Source organism: Balaenoptera musculus, chromosome 5, assembly GCF_009873245.2.
Source record: "Balaenoptera musculus isolate JJ_BM4_2016_0621 chromosome 5, mBalMus1.pri.v3, whole genome shotgun sequence".
NCBI lineage: Eukaryota > Metazoa > Chordata > Mammalia > Artiodactyla > Balaenopteridae > Balaenoptera > Balaenoptera musculus.
Genome location: NC_045789.1, coordinates 18,476,975 through 18,495,661, shown reverse-complemented (window position 1 = coordinate 18,495,661; position 18,687 = coordinate 18,476,975). Strand labels below are relative to the sequence as shown.

Sequence of the window (18,687 nt, the reverse complement as noted above, 5' to 3'; positions counted from 1 at the left end):
AGAGAACAAACGCATGGACACCAAGGGGGGAAAGCTGGGGGTGGGTGGTGATGAATTGGGAGATTGGGATTAACATATATACACTAATATGTATAAAACAGATAACTAACAAGAACCTGCTGTATAAAAATATAAATAAATAAATCTACAATGAACTGCTAAAAAAAAAAACACAAAAAGGATCCAGACTCAATATGTCATATGGTTCCTTCTGCTTTTAACATGAATTTTTTGTTCAATGTAATAAATTCTTTCACAAAAGGAAAAAAAACACTGTCTAAAGTATCAATATAATTAACAGCAATATATTGTGGGATTTCTAACATATGTAAAAACAAAATATATGACAATAATAGCACAAAGAATGGGAGGAAGGAATTGGAATTATATAGTTGAAAGGTTATTAAACGATATGTGACATAATATAGTATTTGATGGTAAATTGTGATAAGTTAGATATATGTATGGGCAACCACTAAATAATTTAAAAGAGGTATAAGAAGTCAATCATGAAGACAAATGACAGAAATTAAAATTGCCCAATTTATCCAAGGAAACTGACACATTCAGTTATAGAATAGGTACTTATTAATATTAACTTAGCCTTTATGTCAGACAGTGTAGATATAAACAGGAATATAAGAAGCCTCTTCTTTTATAGAGTTTCTATTTCAGTGAGAAAGACAGAATAGTAAACAATAAAAGCTTCAATACAGTTTTTTACAGCATGTTATGGAAGCACAGATAAGAGAATATATACATCTTCGGGAGGAACAGATGGAGGAAAAAGGAGAAAGGAGGTTTATATAAAACTTAACAGAAATTAAATGTTCATGATAAACATAAGTGTAGTCACCTAAGACCTATAAATTATGAATCCATAATAATAGGTATATTTATACAGTAAAATTAGTTTTCTCTAGCTCACCTGTAATCTAAGTTAATCACTATTTAAAAGGAGTAATAGTTCCTTAAACTACTGATTAATGGCATAAATTACATACTCAGTTTAATCAAGGTATATTAAGACCTGGGCCAAATTAGCATTAATTCCCTGCATTTATTTATCAAAATGTTTTGGGGGTACCTATGGTGTTTCACATACTGAGCTAGGTTTGGGGAATACAAAAATAACTAATTCATAGTTAAGGAGAGAAAAGTATGAAGGAAAATATTTATGCAGTAAACAGTTAAGTTTTCAGAGTACAGTGCAAGCACAAATAAAGAAGTTTTACCTAGAAGCGTTAGAAAAAGATTCATTGTCATGTTTCTCAGAATGTTTTTCAAGTCCTTACTGGCATTTATTAGGTGTATAAAAAGAAAATAAAAACCCAACTGTGTACTTTTTTGCTTAGATTCTGATTGGATTCCCTTCCTTATTAACCCTATCAAGGAAAAATTTATGTAAAATAAACTATTGAACACATAGATTTAAAACATATAATTGATGAGTTCTGACAGTTTTGCACATCCTAGAAACTACCAACACAATCAAAATACAAAACATTTTATCACAATCAAAAGATTCCTCATGTCCCCTTGCAGGCCATGTTTCCCTCCACTTCTGTCCCCAGACAACCACTGTTTTCTGTCATTCTACATTAGTTTGAATAAATACATTCATATAGTATGTATTCTTTTATGTCTAGCTTCTTTAACTCAGCCTAATGACTTTGAGATTTATACATAGTGTCAGGTATGTAAGTGGTTTATTCTTCTTTATTGCTGAGTAGTATTCCATTGTATGTCACAAATTTTTTTTTTAATCTGTTCACCTAAATGTATAAGACATTTAGGATGTTTCTAGTTTGGGGCTATTGTGAATACAGCTACAGTGAATGCTGATGTACAAGTTTTTGGTTAAATATCTAGAAATGAAATAGCTGGATCTTATGGTAGGAGTACGTTTATGAGTATATGGTTATTGAGCACTATTACAGTTAAAAGAATGTGGTGTGCCACTGAAAAACTGTATTTAAAAAGTTCTCAAATACAGTAAAAATGGAAAATTCTTAAAATAAAGGACAATGCATGTATTCTTGAGCATAAGAGGTACTTAAATAAATGCATATCAAATTGAAGTGCAACCTTAGCTTCATATCTAGGCAAGCATAGGGCTTCTGCTGCAAAATTAATTTGGTCGCTAGAGAAAAGCATCAGCCTCATTCTACGAAACTGATTTTAACTTTAATGTGTAACTTTTCTAATTAATTTTACAATAAGTGGTCATCTAAGTTACAGAATGAGAACAAAATTCAGGGCTAAAAGAAAGGTTGATTAAAAAATAAAATTCTAGAAATGAGCGCTAAGAAACTGTCATAACGATTCAGAATTGTGAAGAGGAAAAAGGCAACTAGACCTTCACGTAAGAATGATGCAATTGATTCCATGCTCAGAAATCATTAAATATTTCACCTGGTGGCTTTCTTGTTAGTCAATTTTAGCATCAAATTATTTTTTTAAAATTTTGCCTGATTTTCATTCACTTAGAGCATCATGAAATATATACCAATCTGAAAAATAATTTGGTATATCTTCTTTTCGTTCTTTTCTTTATCATGGAACGCTACATAATATTGATCTGGTCTAATAAAGATTAGCTGATAAAAACAACATATATTAAATACTTAACTGACCCATACTACATTATGTGGAAGAGAGAGGAAAAAAACAAGCATCACCTGGTGTTCACTCAAATGACAAGCTGTCCAAAGGAAAGAACCTGTTTCTGTTCTTTTTTTCTTTTTAAAATAAATTTATTTATTTATTTATTTATTTATTTATTTATTTTTGGCTGTGCTAGGTCTTCGTTGCTGCGCGCCGGCTTTCTCTAGTTGCAGTGAGCGGGGACTACTCTTCATTGCGGTGCGCGGGCTTCTCATTGTGGTGGCTTCTCGCGGGCTTCTCATTGTGGTGGCTTCTCTTGTTGTGAAGCACGGGCTCTAGGTGCGCGGGCTCAGTAGTTGTGGCTCACAGTCTCAGTAGTTGTGGTGCACGGGCTTAGCTGCTCTGTGGCATGTGGGATCTATCCGGACCAGGGCTCGAACCCGTGTCCCCTGCATAGGCAGGTGGATTCTTAACCACTGCGCCACCAGGGAAGTCCCCTATTTCTGTTCTTGTGTCTTATCACTGCTTATTTTAAGGTTTTTCAGGTCACTCAGGAAATTTTTTTGCTGCTTATTTGTTACATTATTGTGGTTTTGCTACTTTAAATCCCAATTTATTTCATTTAGAGCACAGTATGAGGAAAAATTTTAGGTTAGAGAACTACTAAATAGAAAAGCTCACTTTGCTAAGCCAATAAATTAAAGAAATTTAAAAGGGTGTATCAATCAGTAAAACAGAATAAAACTGAATTTAAAATATTTATTAAAAATACGTAAGATGTGTATAAATTCCTTTCTATTATTTTTCATCCCAGGAAAGGAAGAATTATTCAGGATATTTAGTAAGGACAGTATAATTTTAATTTTTATTATCTATATACCTTGTGTGCAGAGGAAATAGTACAAAGCATTATAATAGGTATTTGTCTGAAAACTTGAAGGGTTTACCAATGTTTGTCTAGCTGGTTTATTGAGAATAGTAAAACCCTCAGATTATTAACTGGATTTCCTTAGTTTCTACTAAGAATCCTGATCAAATCTAAATGTTCATCATTTCCCAATGAATAAAAAGGAAAGTCAATATTTCATACATTCTTCTACATTTAGAGAAAATGAGAAGAATAAAGGATCAAACATGTGCATGCTTGTATACACATATACTTTTTTACATAAAGTTTTAAAATTTGGAAAAATGTGGAAAGCTTCTCCTTCATCACTTGGTTCTGCTCTATCTTCTTTCAAATTAGGTAAAGTTTACCTTTCTGACTTAAAACAGATTAAACAAAATATTGGTTTAAGATTAGCTTTCAGCAAAATTCTTACAACATATTCCTATATCTGCAATTCTAAGAGCTGAACTATTAATACTGGAACATAAAGGTATTTGATGACATATTTATTTATTTATGAAAGTGATAATTTCTTCAATTATAGTACTTTGAGAAAATGAACAAGAGACATGAATTTTAGTTCAACACTATGACCAGTTTAGCTGTTCATCCTGAAAAGTCATGTGAACTCTCAGGCCTCAGTTTCCTTATCTGTAAAATATGGCAGGGTTGGATTAGATGACTTCTGAAAGTCCCTTCTTTTAAAAAATTTCATGAATTCTATGTGGCTTTATTCCCTTAAGCTTGTTCCTTGAAACCACATATTCTATCCAAGTAACATCTGAATATTTTGTTAAACATGAGAGATTATTTAAACTTTTTGAATGTTTATCCCCAAAGTGTATACGAATATAAAGATATAGAAATTGCCCACTTGCCATTTCCTCTTGTATCTCTATAAAGAATCTCAGATTTATTACTGCCACCAAATAAAACAAAACAAAAACAAGCAACAATAACAACAAGTCAGAAAAACATAACAAAATAACCTCTGTTCTTTCCTTTATCGGTAAACTACCCCATCCTCTGGTCAGTTGCTCGAGCCCCAAATCTAAGAATCACTCTTGACTTCTCCTTTACCCTTATTCCTGATTCATCCACCACTCTAAGTATTTCTCAAATTCTTCTGATGCCCCTCATCTTCACTACCACAAACCTAATCCAAGTAACCATTATCTCTTGCCAGGACTACTACAAGTCTTATAATTGGCCTCCACACTTCCATTCCATACTCTTCCATTCTTCTCAACCCACTTTTCATGCAGCTCCAAGAGTGATGTTTTAAAAATCTATGGCAGATCCCCTTTGACAGCTTCTCATTACTCTGGGATGGCCCACAAGGCTCTCTATGATCTAGGTCTTATTTATTTCTTCCACTTTATTATACAACACTCTCCCTGTTCACTGCATCTCACATACCTTGGTCTCTTTCCTGTGCTTTGACCAAACTAAGTTCTGTCCTCAACTGGCGCTTTGCAACTGCTATACTTCTCTAAGGAATATTCTTCCCCTTCTCTTTAAATAGCTACTTTATTCTCATTTTTTCAGACTTCAGCTCAGATAAAAACAGAACTTTCTTCACCTTCAGATACTCTCCATTATATCATCTTGTTTATTTCCTTGATACCAATGATCACAATCTGTAAATATCTTGTTTTTCTAGTGTTTACTTGTTTATTATCTATCTCCTCCTGTGCCATACCCACAAAGATAGGGGTTTCTTGCTCGTATTTTCTATGATTCCCAACACCTGGCAGCGTGCCCTGAACACAGTGGGCTCAATCAATATTTGTTGATTAAAGTATTTGGTGCATATATATACATGAAATAATAAAAAGGCACAGAATGAGAATTTCCTGGGATTTACTCATCATCATTACTGGAAAAAAACACTCAAATCATATGACCCATGGTGTATGTACTGAGACTTTCTATAAGGAGGAACATAAATACATACCTTCAATGACATAAAGTTATGTTTCTAGTTCTAATCTCACTTAGTAGAGATAGTTTTTTCCCCTATGTCATAAAGAAGGCTGATTTAAAAAGAAGAGTTTACAGGTTAAATCTCTGTTAGCTATTTTACTATGATGGCACGTCTCTTTTGATTTGCAATCTTCAGCATCATACGACTAGATTCAAAATAAACATTTTGTAAATGACAAAGAATTATCCCCCAATGTAAAAATTCTAGCCTTTGAATCTACATGGTATAAATGTACTTTCATAATAAATAAATTTTGTAAGTACAATCATTACTGTATGTGAGCAATATCCTCAAAGGTTGGGGGAGGACAATTATTTTTGGTGCTGAAAAGAAGGTCTTCACACCCAAAAAAGTTGGTAGCCTACAAAAACTATAATTTTATTTGTTATGGGTGCATGAAAAAGAAAAATAAGTTGGTAGTCATGATGTAAATCATTAGGAGTAGTATCATACTTTTGTAAGTCAGACATATTGTCTATTCTGATATACAAGATTATAAAGGATTTTTGTACTCTTCTTAAATATATTGTCTCTTAATTTTGCCTAGCGCTATTTTATTTTTTAGGAGCAGGGTACTGGTAAATAGACATACCTGCCTTGTTTTTCAAGATAAAGTCAAAACATACTTATGAAATCTACTAGGGAAGAAAATTAACTTCTGATGCTTACATTTTCCCCTATAATTTTGTCAAAATAGGTAATTTCTACTATGTACCTTAGACATATTCAAATATGTTTTAAGCATTCAAATGAAAAATTTAAACCCATCAACATCTTTTCTGAAATTCAGAAAAACAACTTATTCATGATCCAGGTGCAGGTAAAATGCATGAAAAAATAGATATAAAAGCAAAAGCTATAAATATTACACCAGTGAAATTACAAAAATGAGTCATGAAGAAAAAAAACATCATGGCCGTTAAATACCTGTATATCAAAAGGAAACATAAAGCTTGCAATTTGGTGGCACAGTATTATATTCAGGTTTAAAATCTGCCTTTATTTAATGGGGGATAATTTCAAATATACTTATATATTTACATTTATAATGCAGGATCAGGAGAGGAAAGCACTAGTTCCACAGATGCAGTTTAAAATTAGGTCACAGCACGGCATCTGATGGACAGCTTTGGCGTGCCTACTGATATCAGTATTAATTTATATAGACCAACAGATTTCTCACATCAGTCAAAATTGTTGACAACTCTAATTTTTTAAAAAAGCCTTTATATAATAATAGAGCATCCGTAAGTCACACTGCATTTGCTAAAGAAATCACTGAAGTTACTCTATTTACCAGGTTTTTATATTTCTACATTACAGTAAGTCCCCTATATATGAACAAGTTCTGTTCTGAGAGTGCGTTCATAGGTCCAATTTGTTCGTAAGTCCAAGAAAGTTAGTCTAGGTACCCAACAAACACAATCGAATATATAGTACTGTACTGTAATAGGTTTATAATACTTTTCACACAAATAATACATAGAAAACAAACACACACAAAAAATAAAGAAAACACTTTTAATCTTACAGTATAGTACCTTGAAAAGTACAGTAGTACAGTACAACAGCTGGCATACAGGGGTTGGCATCAAGTGAACAGGCAAGAAGAGTTACTGACTGGAGGAGGGAGGGAGGTGGGAGATGGTAGAGCTGAAGGATCGTCAGCAATAGGAGACAGAAAGCAAGCTGCAGTTTCACACCTGATGTTGATGAAATGCAAGTTCGCATCTTTGAAAGTTTGCAGCTTGAAGGTTCATATGTAGGGGACTTACTGTATCAGCAAAAGACTGAATATCTGTATTTTATAAACAAATTATTAATTAAACTCAGTTATTTCATAAAATTACCTTAAATGACTTCTGAACAGCATTCAGGTAACAATGTAAATAATTTACTGCTCCAATTTATTAGTCTAATTGCTCAAGATCAAAATTAAATTTTATTCCAATTATTTTAAATGAGACGCTTTTGTATCAAACTATTTCATACTTTAAAAAAACTACCCTAGACGATGTATACGTATTTGCATGTGTGCTCACATGTATATGTAGTAATGATTTAGAATTTAACTTAAACTGATAACAGCACTGTTTCTCAAAAGGTACATTATTCCACTCAGCAAGAAGAATGTGAATTATTCACCTTTAAATAGTATTTATCTTTTATATTCCTTCCCAACCAAGGGAAAGACTCCCAACACGCAGTAGGGATAACTTTTATTAAAAATAGAGAAAGTTTTCAGTACTTTAGCTTGGTTACAAAGAAGAAAAATAGAAAAATTAAAACAGAACACAGTTAAGAGCAGAGGATACTATGTATTGACAGGGTTTCAATAAGCAGATTAGACATTTTATGTTTAATGTGTCTACACATAGACTTTATCTTTAACAGGTGAAATTAGGATAGTAAAGGTATGGGAAAAAAAACAGATTTCAACAGCAAAAACAAACAAAAAATCTTACTTTTGCAGAGCTTCATAATTAGACTTTCCCTACTCCTTTTAAGACTTGTTAATCAGGAAAGGGAAATTCCAAACGCCATTTAGGCTTTGACTCAGAGAAGAGGAGAGAATCTGGTATCCAAGGGACACACAAAAAAAATTTAATTTGGCAACCATATATGACTTCTTATTGAGTTCAAAAAAAAAAAATCATCTAATACTTTTGCCATGTGCAATGCTCCCTCACATGTTGCCTCTACTTTCCTATCTATTAAAACTGATCACAACTACCTGTAAACTATTAGTCCATCTCTTTAACAAGGCATTAGCTTTTTTCTAACATGGTACGTGGGAACTAATCAAGCACTGGAAAGAAGCAGCTAAATATATAATGTGTTCTTTGCCGTACAAGTTTTATGAAGGGAAAAATTTATAGACTGTTAGATTTTTAAATACCATTTTAATGAACAAAAGGTATTTGAATGTAATAGGAAGCACAAAAATGGAAAAATCATAGTTCCTCAAAGTATAAACTATCTGAAGTGTTACTAAATATTTAACATTGCTTAAACCTGGTACAGTACTTTGCAAGAACCAACCAAATTAATGACAATCAATCCAATCTCACTTCAAAATTCAATTTCATTCTCTCTGCCCCAGTCAGTATTTACCGTATCATACCTGGGTCTACTATAATGGCTTTTTGATATCTCTGCCTCACTTCTCCTCCCTTTCCAATACAAATTGAATCCTTCTATGGAAATGAAAATACCAATTTCAAGTTTCCTTCCAGTGGCTCTTTCCTGTCCACACATTCCAGCACAAAAACAACTCCTTAGCCTACATACAGTGTAAGTGCACAACACAAATCGATAAATGAATGCAAAATCAAGATCTCTACCTACAGTAAACCTTCACTACCATTTGGTTACCTAAAAATCATATCCTTATGACTGCTTATAATATGCCTCACAGCCCCAACTCTGATCCCTTCCCCACACCAAAGCTTCTTACCGTCACTTTGCAACTGACTTCTATTGTATAATGAGCTTGACTTCTACTTTACTGGGAAGATGGAGGCCACGCCAGAAGCACTCTTTTGACTGCTCTCTGTACTACTGTAAATTGTTTTTTTATAGTTTCACCTATCTTGTTATTTTTCTCTAAGGAAGAATGTCCCTTCCCATTCTAACACCAAAGATTTCATTTCTTCTTTTATCATCTATGATCTTTGTGCATCAATCATTTACTCCAGGAAATTTACTCAGTCCTTGTCCATAGGGTCCTAGCCCAACAAGTAAGTTCCTGTTTCCACTACTCTAATTACTCTCACGATGCTGCCCTTCCCACAAATCGCTTCTGTCTCCTCTTTTCTCATTCAATTTCTAGAAAGTTAATACCCTCTTTTCTTTTCCTCATTACTCACCATAGCCCTTGAAATTCTATTTCTTTCTCCACAAGACTCGACTTAGAGATTTTTTTAAAACATGAATGTCTGTTAATCAAATGATCAAAATTCAGTATTTTTCTTGGCAGTACTTGACAGTGTTTATCACCCAACTCTTTGGAATCCATGACAAGAAAATTGTTTTCCTCGAATCTTTCAGTGCTTCTTCATAAGTTCCTTCCTTTCTTCTACACTCAAAATGTGGCTGTTTTCCTCACGCTTTCCTTTAAACATTTCTTCTGTTCCCATGGGGTCAACCATCACTTTTAAGTGCATGAATCTCAAAGCTCTGTCACCTGAATGTGACAACAGCACCTCAAATTCAACATGCCTCCAAACATATCCACCTGGTTGAGATCTATTTCTGTTGTTGATATTATCCAGATCTGAATTTTGGACTCATGGACTCCTTTCTCTTACCTGATACTTTCTTGGATTCTTACACACACACACACACACACACACACACACAAACACACACCCTCTCTTCCTTTCTATTCTCTCTTTTATTCTTCAAGCTTGAAAAGAAACAATAACCTTCTAACTGGTTATTTTTCATCTAGTCCACTGTCCAGTGGTTTTTTGGTTTTTTTTTTTTTAATTTTATTTATTTATTTATGGCTGTGTTGGGTCTTCGTTTCTGTGCGAGGACTTTCTCTAGTTGCGGCAAGTGGGGGCCACTCTTCATCGCGGTGCGCGGGCCTCTCACTATCGCGGCCTCTCTTGTTGCAGAGCACAGGCTCCAGACGCGCAGGCTCTTAGTTGCTCTGCGGCATGTGGGATTTCCCCAGACCAGGGCTCGAACCCGTGTCCCCTGCATTGGCAGGCAGATTCTCAACCACTGCGCCACCAGGGAAGCCCTGTCCAGTGGTTTTTAAGTAGGAATGTGCATTAGAATCATCTAGGGAGTGTTTGCAGAATATAGATGATACGTTAGATTCTAGTCTCAGAGATTCTGATTTACTGGTTCTAGGGTGTGGCCAAGAAAATGTATTTTGAAAAAGTCCGCTAAGTGTTTCAGATACATACTTCTTGTTAAGGGCAACTGCCTATCTTATAATGTACATCTCTTTCAAATTAACTTTTTCTATGGGATCGATTTGCACATTTAACTCTTGCTCAAATACCTCCAATGGCTCCCCATTGTACTAGCCCTTCTCCAATATGGGTTCCAGACATATCTCTCTACTATATTATCTACCTTTTAAAATGCTTTTCTGTGCTCCTGAACAATCTCCTAATCCTTTCTCCACATGTCCAGATACTATGCAGATTGACTGCTTCCTCCTCTATTAACACCACTGGAAGGGCTCAAACACAAATGAGCTCCCTCCTAGATCTCTATTGTGTATCCTCTTACAGCACCATCACTGTGTCCTATTTTACACATTGATATACATGCTTCATTACCTTGAATGCACTATAAACTCTTTAAACACAGGAGACACACTTGGACAATTAAACAGAAGTGATTACCAGCAAAACCATTTCCCCCCTCACATTATTTGCATTGGTTTTTCCAGAACAAGGGTAAATTATAAACTACTTACAGTCTGATCCTGACTCACCAGAAATCTCACCTGAAGTAGAGGCTTGTGGCCCAACACAGAAATCCTCCCGAGACTAGGAGTGCTAATGCCTAACCTATCCCTACAGGATGCATAGAAGGCAGAACCTACTGATTACCTGTTCTGATCAAGGTCCCAAAAGTATGAACTGTCTCTCCCTAAATTTTATTTTAGGGCTGTCAATTTTTTTGTTGATTTTTTTCCCTTAAAGTCAAATTTGGAGGGAGAAAAAATTAGAGGCAATTTTGTTCTCCACTTTAATTATACAAATCCAATAAAAAGAAAATTATTGTTGTAGGTCATACTTTAAATGTTTATATGTACGTGTATATGTATATAAGTTTGTAATTATGTTATATACATTTATTCTTCCCACTCCCTCAAGTAGGGCTGATAGAAACAAGGTCATTTCCCAGAGATTATATGTATGCCTCTTAGAAATATGGAGTTTTTTAAAGTTTTAATTTTGAAATAATTAGAGACTCACAGAAAGTTGCAAAAAAAAAAAAATAATTAGTACAGACAGGTCCTATGTACCCTCCAAACAGCTTGCGCCAAGGGTAACATTTACATAACTCTAATACAATATACCAACCAGGAAAGTGACAATCTACGGACCTCGTTTAGATTTCATCAGTTTTTATATGCATTTGTGTATGTGTGTGGGCATGTATAGTTCAAAGCAATTCTATCATGTGTATAGATTCATGTAATTGTGGTAGTTTTAAATATTCACTATCGTGTAAATCAAATTTTATCAAATTGATAACAGGCTTAAAAATCAAAGATAATTATATTTTTTGGTCTCAGAAAACAGAACTTGGATACATTACACAACACAGAAATTGAGCAGGTATAACGAATGCAAAGTAGAACTGTATTTTGGTTTAAAATAAACTAGGAAATACATTCAAGTCAAAACTTCTTGAAAATTTTAAGTTGTATGCTTGAATCAAGTTCAGCTACCAAAAAACAACACATTTGGGTTATGTTGTCCAAATAGAACTACGTTTGCTAAAGTACTCCGTATTATTTCTTGGATTCTGTTAAAGACGTGGTATAAGAAACAATCATATGGAGACTATTCGAGCAATTTTTTAGAACCGTTATTGAAGATACTGTCTAATGCAAACCAATATCTTCTGCATATTTTAAGAGGAATGTATACAGAATCATCTAAGAAGCTAATGATATCCTGATGATGAATCTCTTCTAGAATTTGTCTCAACAGTTTTTTGTTTAACTGAAGAGCTAGAAAATTTCTCCTTAGCATAAAATAAAAACTACATAGCATATCAAGTTTTTCACCTTGGCAACTGAGATGCTCAAATTAAATTAGTGCTCATTATGGTAAGTATATTATCCCTGACTCTTACTAGATTTATCTTTGCCTCTCCTTATATGGCTTCTGTCCTTTATACTTTAAAAAAAAAATCCTGAGTACATTAGTGTATGCATTGCATTATGTCACAGCATACTTTTTAGAAACAATAATGTTACGGAATGAATGTTTGTGTCTCCCTAAAATTCATATGTTGATATTCTAACCCCTGATGTTATGACATTAGAAGGTAATTAGGTCATGCAGGTAGAACCCTCAATGAAGAGACAGGGGAGCTTGCTTCCTCTAGCTCTCCTCTCTCTGTGAAGATACAGTAAGAAGGCCGTGGGCAAACAAGGAGTGTCCTCACCAGATACTGAATCTACTACTGCTTTGATCTGGGGTGGATTTCCCAGCCTCCAAAACTGTGAGAAATAAATGTTGGTTGTTTAAGCCACTCAGTCTATGGTATTTTAATATAGCAGCCCAAACTGAGTAAGACAAATGATCATACATAAATGCTACGTATTTCCTTTGCCTAGCAGTTCATAATTTATATTGTACTTCTATATATAAACCTTTATTTAATCCATACAACAGTCCACTTTTCCAATGAGGAAACTAAAATTCAGAAAGATTAAATGATAACTTAGTAAATGGTAGATCTGGAAATCTTATCACTCTGTAATATTTGCCTTCCAGAGAGCATACTAAAATTTCACTTACTTATAATTTTATTAATTTAAAAATAAACTGTATTTTATAAGCAATGCACTATTTGCTTAATTTCTAAAAAATGGCTCCAAATACTACTCCCATCACCCATTTATTTTCATTCTGATCAAAAACCACATATTTAGTGTGCACTCTGTAATTGTCCATAAGTTGTGTTCCTTTGTGCATTTTATTTTCTCCACCATATTAAAAGCTCTTTAATGGCATGAACCTTTTATAGAGCTTATGATAGTGTTACAAAACAACATCTATTTCCAACTACTATATATGTAGGAAATCTTTACAACAGAGGATTTTCATGTGCTAATAGCCATATTTACTGTCTCTAAAAGCAGTTGCATACAGTTGTTTATTCTTATATACGTGATGTACTCTGATAATAAATTTATTAAAAAATACAACAGATTGATTAGTAAAAGCTGAAGAATCTTATTTTTATACTTATTGGTTGATAATTCTATTCTACTCTAAAATTGAATACTAAAAAAAGTAGGACAAATCTATAGACCTGCAAACTCTTTAATAACATAATCAAACACTTAACCTAATTTATATCACTGAAACAAACATTTTAAATGTAAGATATAAATAGTTCTGTGTTTAATATAACTGCTGCAAACATATTCTGACTACTTAGGCAATTTCAAAGCATGTCTGTATTATTCTTATCTAACCAACTTACATTATGAAATATTATAGAATTATTGCTAATTCTTTTTCAGCGTTTGCAGTCAGAATAGTAAATTTTTTCTTCATTCCTTACATTAAAAATAGTGTAGCACAGTTAGAATCACTAATATATAAATAGGTCCATGCATGTACTTGGGCATCCTTTCATTTTTACACTTCTTGAAGTCATTGAAATAAACAATATTTAGTTTAACTCAGAAACAATGGCTTTGGCAAGCCTGATTACCACCTCATTTTGGTAGATTTATTTCTTCATCAGTGAGCAAGAATTCAATTTTCTTTATATCATGTAAGACAGCATGTCATACAAGCTTCTTAAGTGTGCATCTTTCTAATAATAGGATTAATTATATAATCAAAAGCACTAATTTCATTTCTGTAGAGGTATATTTGTTTAATTTTAATATGTATTAATTTGAATTCTATATTATTCTTTCTCTGGTATACAAAAAGGCACAAATATTTAATTTCATGCAATCATTTTCTTTTAGCCTCTACTAAAAGACTTTTAACCAGTATTTCCGATATCAATTATTTCCTGACCTCAAGCAGTACCATCTACAAACAGAGAAAGCTCAGTCTCCAGTCACCAATTTATCCCTACGAATTATAAACATGGGGTGGGAATTTAACATGAAGCTCTTCAATACTATAAGACCATTTAATTATATAAGCAATTTTAAATGTGCACAGTTACATAAACAAAGCTAATCATTAAAAGAAGAGAATACCACAAAGATGGCCAGATAAGGAGAAAAAGGGGCTCATTTTTTTCCATATCACCTTTGAGAGAAATGTGTAATTAAACAGGCCAAATGTATGCACTGCTGAGATGTAATACTACTTTATCTAAACTTATATCCCCTAGCATATCCCATCACAGCTTTGCTGACTTCTTTCCAAATTGAAATATAATTTTTCTCTCTTCTTTGATCTAAAAGATGTCAAACTTCTTATAAAAAGAAGTATTTTGGCGAAGTTAAAGGGCAAAGAGTTAAAACGTCGCTTATATCAGAAGTCTGGATACTTCGAAAGAGAAATCCATAAATGCCTTGGCAGCTCTCTGGAAGCACAGAAAAAAGACCAGGCATTTTAAATGAAAACTGTTCCCACTCGCTTATGCTTTCATCTCTATATGCAAGAGAGAGACTGGGTGGGATTCAAAAAGTTCATCAGCAACAAAGCCTCATCCTGTCCCATTTAGCAGTTATATCAGTCTATTACCTGATGTTAGGATATATAAGACAGTTTCCTTCCATTAGGAAGAGTTCCCTAAAATAGGCACTGTCAAAGCTGGGAAATCTGAAATCTGACCTACTTTTTTCAAAAGATTTCCATGAATTTTGTGGTAAGTGTAATTCTTTTTACAGTTAGAGCTCTCCTTTCAAAAAGAACTGTTAACTGAAATATGCTGGCAAATTGCCTTACGTTTTAAGTATCAAAATAAAAATCTATAAAATATGCACAAATTTCTCACATTTTTATCTCTAATACTGAATTCCCATGCTACTTTATGTATACATTAAGTTTACTATCTGTTGTAAGCCCAATAAAATTCTGAATAAACCCACACTAAAAAATTATTCATTTGGAATACATTTATAAAACAAGAATAAACTGATTAGTCCTATGGGTAAGTGTGATAAAATACAAACGTGAATTTTAAAACACATGTTATCTGTAAGAAGAAGATTCCTTGTATTTACAAGGCTGTCATTTATAGTTTTCTATTCTCCCTTTAGGAATGAAGCATTACATTCTTAAGAGGGAAGAAGGTTAATTAATTAATTAAAATAGAAGTTATTCAATATTTTTTAAAGAGAGAAATCTAATTTCTGGGTTCTTTCAAACTCCTGCTTGTCATAAAATGTCACTGCATTTCAAGTAAATTAAAAAATCAACCACACAGCATCACATTTATAGACTTTGATATCATTCTTGTAATTAAAATAAAGGTGCTGTACTCTTCCTACAACCATTCTGGAGAAATCACTGATAAATTGACATAGATTTAATTTCAAATAAAAGGATAAGAAAGCATACAGTATTATGGAAATTATATGGTTAAGACAGCATGGCACAATGAACACATTTTTACCACATGATTTATAGTAATAAATCACTTCTTATATTTATTCATTTTTAAGATTACTAACTTCATTTTCCTTAAACAAGGTTTAAAAGTATAAAAAGTCTGTATTCACTATGCTTAATTTTCTATTTAACTATAATTTTCATTGAATTGAATGAGAATAAAGTGGGTATAAATATTCACAAATAAATGAAACAAAAAATTAACTTCATAGCCTAAAGCATATCCAGACTTTATACTGTATACCTCATAAGAACAGAGTAAACGGATATGATAAACAGCATAATAATGGACTTCAGTTTCATCAAAATGATAATCTTATTAACTAGACATTTATTACCCTAACTTCAAGGTTCTTTAGTGTATACAGGAAATAAAATTACTCTGTGCCCATAAAAATCATAGCAAGATGAGACAATAGATCACTATGGGTATTTCTTCCATTGTGCCAATATTAAGTGAAACTCTAGGACAAAAGTACTCAAAACAGATAATTCCTATGATGTTCAAACAATGCATAAGTCAAGAATATCTAAACTGAACAAAGATTAAAGAATACTTTTGATAACCTTAAATTCTAGTAATAAACACAGAAGATAAAAATAAAAAGAGTAATGATTATACTCTCCAAATACTTGCCATCAATCTTTGCCTATTACTCTGCAGAGGTCTATTAAATATATATTGTTAAAATTAATCATATAAAATACACATTCATTCTTGAAAGCTAACGTTAGAAACTATAGTGTTTAATAAAAATCCTAAATATGAAAATGCAAGTTATAAACATAAAGCACTAGGATTTTATAAACAAAGCTAATACCCTAGGATAGTAAGAATTGGAATGAAGGCACAGATAGGTAAATTTATAAGCAGCATTAGGGACTGAAATTCTCCAATTAAAATTCACATTAAAAGACATCCCGTGCCCTCAGATATAATATATAATATTCCAGAAAAAGGAAAGAATAAATGAGGCTAGTCTTACCACTACTGCTACAGAGAAGTTATAACTGAAAGCTGTAGTTTCAATCTTTTTTTCTGCTTCTTTCTTTTATCATAAATAAATATGTTTATGACTTTATTTTCTGTCTGGCTTATATGCACAAATCACTTTTTGAAACACTGTGTATTATAAAGGAGCTATCTATGATTTTTGTACATAAACTCAATGGGGAAAATAAACAATAAAAGTTATCCTAGTTGTACAAATAGAAGTAAATTCCTAGGAGACTTTAAAGGTGAATGTTAGAAAATGTGTTTTTTCTCAGAAATCTAAGGAAAATCAGGATAAGCCTAATTAAACTGAATATACTCAAGATTTTTTTTCTGTATTTTGTTTGCATATACGTGGGAAGGAAAAGTAGAAAATGTAAAAATTTTGCAATATCTATACCCATACCCAAGTTCTTCCTTTCTCTTTGCCTAGTAGGAACAGTATATTATATAAAGTGGTGAGGATGACAATGACATTATGACAAATAGGAATGGAGTCAATGCAAGATGCAATAGGCCAATCTAGCTCTTGAGAAGATAATGGTTTTTATGAATGGCTTTACTGAATTGCAAGTAATTAAAAATGTATTTGGACAGACTTAGAAACTAAAAAATGTGTTTAGAAGTATTCTCATGCAGAGATGGTACTTCCATAAAACCTAATTGAAAAGATATATTTTTTCCTAAAATTAAAAGCTCCAATTCTTAGAAAATGTCTTATTTTCCTCTGAAAATATCATTTGTGATATCAGAGAAAAAGAATTCATTTCAGATAAGTCTTAGTTAAAAGAATACTATGGCCCGAATTTCCATCGATTCAGCTACATAAGCAGAGCTAAGTCATACTGGCTCACATTAATGTCTTAGCCTAGAAAAGACAGTGCTAACACTAAAAGCAGAATTATTATGAAAATCATAATTCTTAAACAAAAGTTTATAAGTGTACCATTGCTATTTCAACACTTACGGCTATCGTAACATATGTTTCCTAGAGCCCTGCCAGTTTGAAGCAGCACTTCCTGGTCTTTGCTATTTAGCAGCTGTACCAGTGGTGAAATCAATCCTGCATCCACACATGGAATTCGCATAAATTCTGAAAAGAAGAACATATTTAATTAAAAATATAAAGATTCTCAATTACATAAAAAACCTCCCTTAATTAAATAAATATCTAATATTAAAATGTTTAAGATGGCTTACTATCCGAAGAGTACATTTCTGTCTAAAAGTATCATTACAACCCTACTAAATACTTCATGAAATGAGTACACAAAAATGAGTGGGGTCATATTTTTCTTTTCTGATAGTCTCTACCATAAACCAAAAGAATTTTTCATTAACTTTCATTATACCTAATTTATCACTATCTTCTTATACCTGGATGTTATAAGAGGAGGAGGGGGGAGGGGGGAAGGAGGGGGGAGGAGGAGGGGAATAAGATGTAAAGGTTTTGTTTGCTTTTACACATTTTCAACTTCAGTTATCAGTACTGTAGACACATAATAGTACCTAGTTTCAGTAATTTGTTGTTGTTGTTATTATTATTATTATTAGACACTCTGAGAGTACAATTCTAAAAAGGAAGAAATATTCACAGATACTTCCTCTTTTACTTATTTTTCCTTTGCCTCAAATCCACCTTAAATCTGTTATATAGGGGAATACTTTATTTAAAAGATATCAAAATCTTTTACTGCAATTTATGGTCATAGCTATGCTCCCACGTTAAACTTGCCCCTGGAACTTCTTACTAATACTCTGGATTTTGAACATCAGCACATAGTCAGGTACGCTAATTTTTAGAGAGTTCTTTTTGTATGTACAAATTTAACCATAATTATATTTTATAATTAATCCAAATCTAACAAGTATATGCTAATAGTTTTCTTCTATTATTATATAACGTGCACAG

The 18,687-nt window shown here is 32.8% G+C and overlaps 1 protein-coding gene across 9 annotated transcripts in view; it reads right to left on the bottom strand.

Moving 5' to 3' along the window:
• RAP1GDS1 (Rap1 GTPase-GDP dissociation stimulator 1) overlaps positions 1–18,687 on the bottom strand; it is a 306,019-nt gene that overhangs the window by 76,518 nt on the left and 210,814 nt on the right. For all 9 annotated transcript variants that reach the window (XM_036852830.1, XM_036852828.1, XM_036852831.1 and 6 more), the window contains one exon: positions 17,743–17,868. In XM_036852830.1, coding sequence (XP_036708725.1) covers positions 17,743–17,868 — 126 coding nt within the window. The remainder of the gene's footprint in view (positions 1–17,742; positions 17,869–18,687) is intronic.